This window comes from Festucalex cinctus, chromosome 9 (genome assembly GCF_051991245.1).
Source record: "Festucalex cinctus isolate MCC-2025b chromosome 9, RoL_Fcin_1.0, whole genome shotgun sequence".
Taxonomy (NCBI): domain Eukaryota; kingdom Metazoa; phylum Chordata; class Actinopteri; order Syngnathiformes; family Syngnathidae; genus Festucalex; species Festucalex cinctus.
Genome location: NC_135419.1, coordinates 7,211,919 through 7,224,750, shown reverse-complemented (window position 1 = coordinate 7,224,750; position 12,832 = coordinate 7,211,919). Strand labels below are relative to the sequence as shown.

Genomic DNA, 12,832 nt, shown 5'->3' with positions numbered 1-12,832 from the left:
GCTACAAAGACTCAGTCCAGGAATGTGAAAACCTCCCAATCCCATAGCCCCTTTATTTATTTATTTTTATTTATTTATTTATTTCATTTTTACACAAATATATGAATCATACTTGGCTGTAATTAGTGCTTTCAGTGAAAGTCTGCCAAACCATCAACTACTAATCGATTACAAGTGTGCCAGGTGGGTATTGGTGCATGGATTTTTCCTTGTGGAGATCTGGGCTTTAATCTCCCACGAGACGAGTGTGTAAAGTACAAACATGTTTCAAATAAGGACAGCAATTCAGGGCAAGAGCCCAATACAACATCTCTAGACACAATTAACTCATTCACTGCCAGTCCAGGAAAAAAATAATCTTTGACGTCTAAAATCGTCTATGGCAGTGAATGTGTTAAAAAGCTTACATTAGCAAAAGTGGGAGGTCAAGAAAATGGTTCCAGTATTCATCATGTTCGTAATGCTAACACACAAGATCAGGATTCCCTACAATTCTTTCAGCTAAACATTTAAAACTAAGACTTGCACTCTTCTGAACAGACTTTCAACAGGATCACCTACACAAATATGTATTCGCTGTGCAAAGATACATTTTTTTACATGCATTCTCAGCATTACTCATTTGCAAGCGTAGACACTTTTTTTCACCTTGTCGACAGAATTAATCAGTCACATATTTGAGGCACTTAAGGGGTCCTTGACAGGCTTTGCCGAATCCTACTGCGCACATAAGTACACACATGCAGGGACGTGGCTAAAACCTTAATGATAATGGAGAGGATTAAAAGATTATTAATCAAGGGAATCTGGAGCTTTGCATAACAGCTCAATCATCTCTGGGGTATATGTCACATTACAGCATGTCACTTTAGATTCTAATCAACCTAATGCAGATACCAAACCAGAGGAATAGACTAAACTCTCTATTGTTCACTTATTGTTTAGTAATTATAACTGTAGGAAAACAACAGTGCAGAAAAAAAAATGTACATGTGAGTGTTCATCATACCTTGCTACATGGCATGATCCAGTAGGCAACAGCCAAGAATGGCAGACCAACGGTGACGCCCAGCACGGTCCAGCATTTAACCCCAACGGACTGCTGCCTGAGACCAGGAAGGTTCTCATACCAAATGGTCAGTAACTGCTGTTGACAGTTCGGATGGGCGACAAACTGGGGGAAGAGGGCGGCACGGAAATAAGGTAAATTAAATGTAGAAAAATATAGCACAAATCATTTTGAGGAAAAAGGGGAGAACGTGATAAAAAAAGAAAGAAAGTGTCTAATCAAAGCACTGTTCTTACTCTTCTTTGTGTGACAAGATATTAAGAGGCAATAATTAACTAAATTACTGCTATTGATGGCTATAGACATCAAAAATCCATTTTTACTGGACTGGCATTAAACAAGTTAACCATTCTTCTCCTGAGTTAGGGCTTCCTGTCCACTGTAATGGTCAAAACATTGACGCTTATTTTATAGTTCTGGACTTTGAAATAAAGTAGACTCAGACTAGAAATAAAGTAGACTCTATTTTAGGCTTGTTTTCTTAATGTTTTGGGGGTATATTTTAGAACCCAGACAATTAGGTCAAAACTTATGTGCATCTGCTGCCGCCAGGGATATACTGCTTGAATTAGATAGGCTAATATATACACATTAGTATTTTTTTTTCCTATTTAAGCCTAATTTTTGCAGCGTGGCTGAAACTGCAATGGATCGTAACTCTTACGTGCTCTTATTCTCTTTATAGCGCTTTCTCTGGTATTAAGACATCAAAAGAGAGATTGCCTTCGAGGATATCTTTTTTTTTTTTTTTTTGTTATTCACTTCCACGCTAACAGAAATTGCAATTATGATAAGCAACAGAAGGTAGCAAGAGACATTGATAGGAGAAACTCACGTGTTTCATCAAAAAGATATATCAATTTAAAACAGGAAAAAATACCCAGTGAATCTGAATTGTAATCAAAAATGCTTTATTGATTTTAGATGGTGATGTCATTTGAGTGGCATGTAAAAAAAAAAAAAAAAAAAGCAAGGTGTTGCAACTTTGTCCTTGTCATCCATAACTTCAGTTGTGAGAACTATAGTTTTGGCCCAAATGAGCTGCAGTAATCAGTAATGAAACAAATATGTTTTGAGTGCTACAGTAAATTGATCAACTGCCACAAAATTAATCAAACACTCAATCAAACTTCCAGGAGCCCTTCATCCATTAATTTGCCTCGTCACTTTCATGGAGCGTGAATCTGCATTAATTTAGATCTGCCGAAACACCAAAAGACACAGACACACTGGCCACTCAGCACATTGATTTATACGCATTGAACCAAAACAACTCCCATCCCTGAAACCAGCAACATGCACCACACACCGTCATGCACCACCTGGTTTCCATGGCAATAAGCCCCCTCCCTCTCTGATTGTCTCCTGTGCAATTATCTCCCTGACTATTGGTCATGCTTGCTTGTAGCAAAGCAAGAGAAGCATAAACAGTCGGGCTGATGCATGCATGTGACACAGACAAGTGCACATATAGAAAAATTTGCCAGAGCAGAGAAGATGGAAGGTCAAACGCTGGAATTAAGACGTGACTGTGAGAAAGAAACTGGGAGGAATTGGTGATTGCTTTGACATTTAGTCTAGCACAGCGTCCAGTTTTGTATCTGCAAAACTCCTGAGACCTCTTACATGATAAACGATTCCTGCCCATGCAAGGAAAGGTGAAGTCTTCAAGCAGCTACCTAGCAGTGACCAACAGGTGGTCCGGAATGAATGTGGCAGCAGCCTAAAAGGTCATGTCACTCAGCTGCTCATTGACCTCTTATGGTTGCCACCAAAACTAATTTGGAAGTACAGTAACTTCTGGCTCTCAACACCTTTTGAATTACACTCAGTACATACAGGCTAACTCACATGCACATGCCAATACATCCCAAAAGCAAACAATAACTGGTGGTTGACTGATATTAAAGTTCCATCTGAAGAAAAAAAATAATATGATTTTACCACCACCATGCTTGCTGTTTAACTCATTTACTCCCAATAACGTATAAATACGTTATTTTAATGTTCTAAGTCTCCCAAAGACGTATTTACACGTTTTTTTTGTTTTTTTTTATGCTAGCGCGTACAGAAGGCTTTGATGCAGCCTCTCAACTGCAAAGAACGGTTGCAGAAATGGTGGTTATTACACAAACGGCCAGCAGGTGGCAGCAGAGCAAAGGAGATCAACCAGGGCTATCTAGAAAAAAAGCTCAATGACTTACATTTTTAAATAGATTTGTGAAAACTGATGAAACTTAGCTCTCTTCTAATGCTAATTGCTGCAAAACGGAAACAGATAGAAACATACATTTTTTTCCTGATGAAAGAAGAGACTTTAATGTTTCTTTTGATAGGTTCCATGCTTTTATATCAATAGAACACAATATTCTGTGGGCCTTGCAAAATCAGTCAAAATCCAGGAAAACAGCCGGGAGCGAACGGGACTGCTTCTGTGAAAATGGCTGGGAGTGAATGAGTTAAGATGAGTTGGAACATGATTGGTTAATTTTAATCACTTTATATATATATATATATATATATATATATATATATATATATATATATATATATATATATATCCGCTGTCTCTACGTGCACATTGCATGTAAATAATACAGGTGGCTCATTGACAAATCGACAAACAAGTCTGTGCCCACTTCTCCCGGGGAATTAGGCCTAAATCCAGACATCCCTGGCTTTATCCCTTGAGCAGCAGACAGAATTCAGTCAGAAACCTCAAGTAGGAACATCTGGGGGGTAGGGGGGGGGGGGGTGCTTTATTTGACAGGCTATGTAAAAGACACGATAGAAAAGTGTTTTCAATATTTTGGTTCCCATATTTATGACAGGGGTGAAATATTAATGGGCATCCCTCAGTGTGTAATTAAAGTAATATCTCTCCAACTGACCATTATTATCTTCGTGAAGGCATCATTTTTAATAAAGCTCCCATTCATAAATCTCACAAGAGTTTGTCATAAAGTAGCAGGAAGGCATTTATGCACTAGATGGAGGACTATATTCCCTGTTCCCTTTGATATTGCAACTTGGCTCTTGTACACCGGTTTTATAGTTTCATAATCCATCTGGAGCAAAAACACAAATAGTCTGTATAGTAACGTAATAGGAAGTATTCAAGCTGTTTACCTTCTTCACTTCATACTTGATAGCCAGTTGAACACGACTGAGGCAGGGTCGGTTGTAAGGACTCGGCGGGCACAGGTCAACATCGCCGTTCACAATGGCTTCCACTTCTTCCGTGTTTCGGCAGAGGTCCAACACTCCCACTACAAAGTCTTTACACTGCATGGACAGCTTACGGTAGTCATTCTGAAGTGTGGACAGAAGATAGTAAAGTAAAAGGGTCAGACAACAAAGTTCATATGCTGTAACTATATTGCTAAAGACTTGTGCCTTCAATGTTGTTCAAGAATCCGAGATCCACTCGCTAGCTTTGAATTAAACTTTAATATTCAGTACGTATTTTTTATGCTGCACTCTATCACAAAGTTTCACGGAAATTGGTTTAGGAATATTGACTAAACTGATTCTAATCAGCCACGTTATGAGCGGCACAGCCATCAAACGAATGAAAACGATTGCCTTGTCTTCGTCTTTATCTTTAAGATATCCGAAGAGCTTCTCTGTCAGATCTGAATGAAAATGATAGACAGGGTTATATTGTAAATTGATTTTTGAATTTAATTCAATCACTCTCTCTTATGAAATTGGGCTTGACCTTGAGGAAATAACCCTATGAATGTTTTCATAAGGTTGTTTACCAGCCACGGAAGTCCCTTGTTTTGTTATGAATGAAAAAAGTAAATAACAGTGCAAATAAGAAAACAAGCAATACAACAAATAATCAGTACAAAAGTCATAAAAAGAGATGAACTACAACTGAAACTGAAAAAATGCATAATAATAAGAATATTTGATCAATTGTAATGCTCATTTTAGTCAATTCCTGATGTCATTCATGTGAAAAAAAAAACAAGTATACTCAAAACACCATTCATTTAATAATTCCAAATTTGTATGTAGACAAAATATTTATGTGTTGTTTGGTGATGACATTCTGATGGGGGTAAATTGTAACTTTTGAATGCAGAACACAATTATTTTTTTAATATAATCATAACTGGAAAAATACAACACCAGTCTGTAAACAAAAACGACCATGAATGTAAACATTTGTATAATGACCTGAACCATACAGATTAAAATAGATTCTGTAAATTTTACTATAAAGTGAGTCTATTTCTTACTCCCTGAGGTCTAAATGACACATATAGCATGATTGTGTAACTATAAATATCAAAAGCAATACTTGAGGGTAAAATCATGTACTGCATATCAATGATGTTTGCATTGTAAGACCCACATCAGGTTATTACACGCATATATGAAATTACACTCACGGCTCGGGGTCTGTGGTTGTTGCCGTGGGGGTGGGGATTGAGATAAAAGCATTGGAATGGTGCTGTAAGAATGAAAATGGAGCCAGTTGTGTGAAGTCGAAGGAAATCGGTTACAGCTGAGTGACTCAAATATAAAGTGAAGTAATGAAGATGCGGGAAGATGGGTGGAAAAAAAAAAAAAAGTATTATTTCTGTTCTTTTTCTAAAAAAGGCTAAGGCCTCATCTCAACTTCATTCTTCTGCATCTTGTCACAGAGAAACCCCTCAAGTTGAACAAATTCAGTTTCAGATGCTGTCCAACCTGAAATTTTTGCCAGGTAATGGTTCCGGTTATGGTTCCTTTTGCGCATTCAGCATCACATAAAAACAAGACATTTTCAGCTATGTGTTCCGTTCTTTTTCTTTTATTCTTCTTTATGTCGTCTTAACTATATTGAACGATAAGCACCTCGGACACAGGTGCTCTTTCATCACTAGCTTCATTTCATTTCTAGCAATTTTCCTTTTTATGCCATCACAAGGGGCCTTCTGTGGTAGCATCACACAATAGTCTCACGAGACACGTTAAGGTCTTGTGATATGCCATGCACAATAGCAGTTCAATGACATTTTTTTTTCTGTATATTTTCGCTGAACTAGAGCTATTTCACAGTCATGCTTAAGTACCAAAACTTAAAACCTCAATTAGTAAGAACATACATAAGTGGAAATAAATGCCTTTTATAAATTTGACACACCACAGAGAAGTGTTGTTAACAGCACTGCCAAATTTCAATGATTAAAAAGTTGCCAAGTGTAAAATATTTAAATAAAGAAAATATCCACACACTCACTTTATTATTGCCCATTTCCTGTCCACTTTTTCATAAAAATCGCACCATGTTTTTGTGGTTCAACCAATGAAAATAATACTGTACGGTATCTTGTAAGTGGAGCCTCAAAACCAGATACAGAAACACAGTTTTCCTTGATTTGCGTCAGGCACAATGAGTTCCCAACTAATTTTTTGGTTACTTAAGTCACTTTCAGTCACCTCACTGAGTGTATGGTGGGCGTAAGTAACTCACAATTACATTGGTGAATAACTCGTTTTTATTGTAGTGGCCTCACCCGCCAAAAAACTTGGTGAAAATAGGGCTGGGCGATAAATGGCAATAGACACATGATCAATATCAATAGAAAATTCCATAAAATGTTGGAAAGAAAAAAAAAACAATCTGGAAGAAAACCATGGCACAAAGCATTAAAGGCAATGGAGGCTTTAGGGTCCTCATCTTTCTTTCAGTAGTGTGCCTATCAGTGTTTATAAAGGCGGCAGTATACGGGAAGAGACCACCCTCAGCCGCTCGACCTATCACGGCCCAGCTAAGTTCATCAAATGCCAGTACCTCATCAAACTGGCTCGTCACTTTTCATGAGTGGCGAGGCTTCAGCCACTAGTTGCTGAAATTCCTTTGGCTCGGGGCGCACCGACAGGCCTTTACGTCTGTCTCTCCCTTTGTTGGTCATTGTTTTTCATTTTTCTTGTGCCAGAGTTGTGCCAGTTTCTGTTGCTCTGTATTTCTGCATGTGCAGTGACAATAAAGATCCATTCATTCATTCATTCATTCATTCATTCATTCATCAAACATTCGGATCAGAGTTCCACAATATGGAGATGTCGCATATAACAGTATATCAAAATGCACATAAGTTTGATATTTATTTTTTTAAATGCCGGCTTGATATTTCTACTGTTTTAAAATGAGTGGACTTGGTATAACATGTTTGCTTCATGTTGCGGCTGTTCTGACAACCTCAAGTTTATTCTGGTTTCTATGTTTACAAAATACATATCATGTTTTGAAATAATTTGAAGAGATACTGATTGTAATTGTTGACAAAATATATAAATATAGTTGTTGGGTTGACCTCTTATTAAAGGGAAAATCAACCTTAAACATTTCTTGTCGATATTATTACATGTCTAAATGTAAATGGCATTCTGATTCATATTACATCTGTGGAATATGAATTATTAAGCAAAATCTAGCCGTTTTTATACATCTCAGGGGGGCGGCCATTTTGCCACTTGCTGTCGACTGAGGATGAGATCTGATCTGTGATGTCATTTTCACTCGACAGCAAGTGGCAAAATGGCTGCTTTCTGATATTGGTAAAAACTGTTGGATTTTGCTGCTTTACTCATATTCCACTATTTGTCAAGATTATTTTTTTTTTTTTTTTTGACGTCCCATTTAAAGGTTAAATATTCAATTTTCAAATCAAAGACTTTTTTTTTTGTACGGATGTTTATTTTGAATAAAAAAAAACTGGGAAAAAAAAAGTAAAATGCAGTAAATATCAACATCGACTGATATGAAATACTTCTATCGTGATACCCTTTTCAGCTATAACACCCATCCGTACGTGAAAAACAGTTTGCTATATATTTCACAACTGAAAACTGAAAATTACATAGTTATCAGTTTTTGCACAAGTTTTCAGCTATTATCTTCAAATATTAGTTATGAATTGAGCAGCAAATCTCCAAATCCACGTTACATGGTCTTTGAGCTGAATAACATCACCTTCATTTGCCCCTCATACTCACTCTTGTAATGATTGAGAGGTTGAGAGACTGCATCTGTCCATGGGGTCTTATGAGAAATTGATGCGCTGCCTTGAAAAGTGTGTTGTTTAGAGATAAATATTCTGCTGCCAGGGAAGTCCTGATACATGTTTTCATAAACTGCTCTCATCCCTGTGATGTGACAGCTTGGGTATGTGTGTTTTGATGGCACTTGTCTTTGTGCACACAGGATTAAACCCTCCCTTACGTGTGGGCAAATGTCGCATAAAACATCATAACTCTGTGCTTTTAATCAACATGTTGACACTGAGGACGAGTCTGAATCATATGATTAATAACAACCATGTCAAAAGCCAGAAAAGGACACAATCTGTGAGTGATGAAATGAAGTGTCAGACGCTGGGAAATTATTTGTTTCCCTTGGTAAAGGTTGTTTGTTTGTTATATCAGTCAGAACACTTCCCCCATGTATTGAGTGAGCGCAGCGTGCATGACTCCACGTTAACCTGTTCTCATCATTTGATGCTGCTCATATTTGCAATCCTGGTTAGCTCCTCAACTCCTAAACTGCACGCTTGGTCCAACATTGGACCCTTCAACACCTGCCCACCCTTCAGAGCCATACTAATGGGCCCCTTCACCCACATATTAGGATATTGTACCATCGCGAGATGACGACAGAGAAAAGATTTGGAGAAAAAGAACGAGCCATGGAAGACAAGCTGGTGATAATGAAATGGTAATGAGACAGATGAGCGCCAACACAACTCTGTTCCCTCAGGTGCGCCCTTCTCATTAACTTGTCTGGAGACAGGGAGCACACAGAGTGGAGGGGCTGGATGACAAACAAGATTGGGCAGAGCGATGGAAGAGTGGATGAATGAGGTGAGGGACAAATTAAAAGAGAAAAAGCACATGCGCAGATAAGGGACGAGACGATTCATCAGCGAAATTGAAATTGTTATCAGATCGTTGTTATCTGATGTGATCATTTAGACTGTAAATACAATGGTGAGTGTAATCAACTGGAACTACGCAATGTGAACAAACGTATTGGGAGTCTTGGCTATTACATCCACTGGAGGTGAAAATGGGAAAATACGTGTTGGCCTCCTCTTTACTGTTATGATAGCTTTCGCTCATCTGGGAATTCCTTTATGGCTCTTGAATTGTGCATTGTGCACAGAGTCATTCTGAAACAGAAATTCAGCAGACTTTAGAGCAGGGATGGGGCAACTTATATGATGGAGGCGGCAACATTTCACATCAGTGCTACTGGGGGACCACATAGAGGGACTTCCTAAGTAGTACATAAAATGCAGTTTGAAATATTGAAATATAGACAATATATGTGCCACCTTGCAAATAGCAAGGGGTTAAACAACAAACATTCTAAAAAAAAAGCCTAAAAAAAACAAAAAAAACGATAAACCACTTTTTTCATGGAAAGAGGGGCTTGTCTATGTATAATAATCATAATAATAATAATAATAATAATAATAATAATAATAATAATAATAATAATAATAATAATCTAAAAATTAATTAATTACCGGTACTTGAAAAACATTGGGGGGAAAAAAAAATCTGCACATAGTTGAATTTGCAGGTGATGAACTGAACATAAGTTGGGGTCCACTGTAGTATAGGAAATGTTGAGATTCTTGAAAAAAAAAAATCCTTTTTCTTTTCTTCTTCCTTTTTTGTTTTATTTTATTTTTTTAAATTTACCATTCAGAGTGTGAGCCACGGGCCACCAGCTTCCCATCACTGCAATGAAGAATGGAATTGGACAGGGATATTCGATACCATTTGTTTCCCAGACAGATACCAGTACGAGTACTCAACGCTTAAGTAGTCACCGATACCGATACCACTAGTGGCCCTCATTTTGATACAAAATTCCCCCCAGAAAAATATTTTAAAAATATATATCTATCACAAAATTGCATGAAATTAATGGCGATTATCTATTCTTCTGATTTCTAATTTCTAACGGCCACAAGAGAGCGCCATCGCGAGTTCTGATACCTTGAAATAAAGCTGGGTATCGGCTCGATACCGATACCTGGCATACTCGCCCATCCCCAAAATTGGACAAGAAGTCTTGCCCAACCTCATAGACAAATTACGTCTCCCAGCATCTGTGTAAAAACTCAAACCTAAGCTCATGTTATTCTTCAAAAAAAAAAGAAAAATGGAGAGTAAAGAATGACATAAAATGCTGAACAATAGTTAATGACTTACCACAAATAGGAAAAACTAAAATAAGCTAGGTATAGCAAACTAAAAGTGCCTTTAGCAAACTAAAAGTGCCATTTAGAGTTAGGCCGAAAACAACCATATTATCAGCTAAAGTTAGCAGACACTGTGTAAACTATGAACATCTATCTGGCATTTGTTCATCTGATTTTATTTTGAATATAAGATGGCTGCACTGACCAACAAAATGAAATGAAATGGCCATACCTTGAACTCTGTCTCAATGTTGGCCAGTCTGGCCAGTTCATTGCTGAGCTCGAGGGCGGTCAACACCGGATCTTCGCTGCTGAGTGACAGATAAGCTGCACTGGCCAGGCCCTTGTACGCATTCATCCTCGAACGTGAATGGCTGAACGAGTCTTTTTTCTGTTTTTCCACACACTCTATGCACTTGCAGAAATAGTCGTGAGGCCTCTCGATGCGAGCCCCTTTGGTCAAGAGAATATGGACTATCTCGTACTCTTGACAGTGAGCGGCCAGGATGATGGGCGTGACGTCATGCGAGAAACGTGTTCCATCCTCATCGTAAGCGTAGAAGTCGTCATCGCGCATCTCCTGCTCCAGCGGACTCAAAGCCAGGCGGACACCCCCGCCGAAGGCAGCGTGGCCGAGGATGGCTTCCACGATGCGAACGTAACCTTTGGAAATAGCCAGAAGGAGGCCGTCTCCGATCCGAGCCAAGCCATCCTTCTTCAGTAGCAGCTCGGTCACCTCAAGATGCTCATTTCCTACCGCCAGCTGCAATGCATTCTGGCCCATGTAGTCCACACAATTAAAGTTGAGGGTTTTGGAGTCTTCCAGCATTTTCCGCACGACGGGAATATTTCCATACTCAGCAGCATCTAGAAAACGCTCCTCTTCTGCAGTGAGAGCCGAACCACGCTCATTGAACATGTAGGCTGGGCCGCGGACTGCCTGGCGACGCCCCTTCTCCCTCAGCGTGGTGTGCCGGCGGTGCATAGCCTCCACCCTGTAGAAATAGGAGGAAATGCTGAGGAACAATTACGGTGATACGGCTAATAATAGCAAGGTGATAAAGCAAGGAAGCAAGACGAAAAGGCAGCATCATTAAATGCACCACACTTGATGCTTTAAAAGGGTACAAAGTAATTACCAACTCCTAAATTGATGTGCTTTGTTGGCAGGGATTGGTCAAACTTAATTAACAGTGTTTAACATGGATCTTTCCCCCGGCACACAAGAAAGCATCCACAATGCATGGGCTTGTTGAACCACAACCGGGGTGAAAGCTCATCAAAAGGTCATTTCAGGTCAATGGCTATTAGGGAGAGATGAAGCCATCATCTTAATTGTCTCTGGCATCCATCCATTTAATACCACAGAGCCTGGTCAGGGTCATGAGTGAGCTGAAGCCTATTACAACGGAATTTTGGGCAAAAGGTGGACTACTCCTTGAAATGGTCGCCAGTCAGTTGCAACTCATTTAGACCTTCGATTCATACAATATTGGTGCCGATATTCAGTATTTTTGATGAATATTAGCATAGGCCTTTTTGAAGAATCATATGGGTGATAACCCTTCTGTTATGCTGCGGGTCAAATTATTTAGATAGCACCGTATCTGTATGTAATGTTCCAGTTTTCTAAGCATGCTATTGACCAATAGGACTTGAATAGTTGCAATATAAATATTAGGGAAGCGGAAATTGCATGAATGCTGTGTATATTGATGGAAGATGGGGGTGGGATTTAATAAGTTTTCTTCTTCCCACTCTTTTTTTTTTTTGAGTTGCACATGTTGAGCTTTCTTTATTGCCACTGATGTTTTTTTTTCTTGCCTTGCCATGATTATTTACTGATTGTTTGTTATAATGTATTACGATGATTTAAAAAAACAACAACAAAACAAAACAAAACACGTTAGGAAAATCTAGGGTGGAGGTTGGGAACTTAGGTTGAACTTCAATTTCCGTTATTTTAAAAACATAAAAAAAAAAAAAAGGCATTGTGTTATGTGATTTTTTATTTTTTTTATGATTAAACATTGGAACAGGTCACATTGACCCATGAACATTGTTAATAAACAAACAACAGGAGGGCTATGACATGCTAATGACTCTGGGAGGTCCCTGAACGTTGTTAGAATTTTTTTTTTTTTTTACACCAATGTTTTCCTTTTTAGTGAAAAAGAATTCATGAATGAATCGGATCCAGATATCTGTCATCAAAACATAAGCCTGCCTCTAATACAAAACGATGCTTTCGTTACCACCACCACCAAATGCAACTGGATGTTTTTAATTAAATAATTATTTTTTTTTTTCGTTGTGTAGGACAGACTAAACTAAGTTTATTTTCAGCTTTTCCATCAACAGTTATCCCTTTTTGCACACAAAGAAAGTCCATTTAGTGAGGGGAAAATCAATATCGAAAAAGTTCTTTATATGCTGCAGCCAATCATGTTGACCTAGATAGTCACAAAAAGTCTTGTAGTTCCATGAGAGGCTTAAAAAGAATATGCGGCCAGGGATGAAACTTTCATTTTTCAAGTTGATATATGGTCCA

General features: G+C 38.4%; 1 protein-coding gene across 2 annotated transcripts in view; it reads right to left on the bottom strand.

Moving 5' to 3' along the window:
* Nucleotides 1-12,832, bottom strand: part of trpc7b (transient receptor potential cation channel, subfamily C, member 7b) — a 50,503-nt gene that overhangs the window by 33,134 nt on the left and 4,537 nt on the right. For both annotated transcript variants that reach the window (XM_077532640.1, XM_077532641.1), the window contains exons 2-4: nucleotides 10,514-11,276; nucleotides 4,199-4,381; nucleotides 1,010-1,174 (exon numbers count right to left, since the gene is read on the bottom strand). In XM_077532640.1, coding sequence (XP_077388766.1) covers nucleotides 1,010-1,174; nucleotides 4,199-4,381; nucleotides 10,514-11,276 — 1,111 coding nt within the window. The remainder of the gene's footprint in view (nucleotides 1-1,009; nucleotides 1,175-4,198; nucleotides 4,382-10,513; nucleotides 11,277-12,832) is intronic.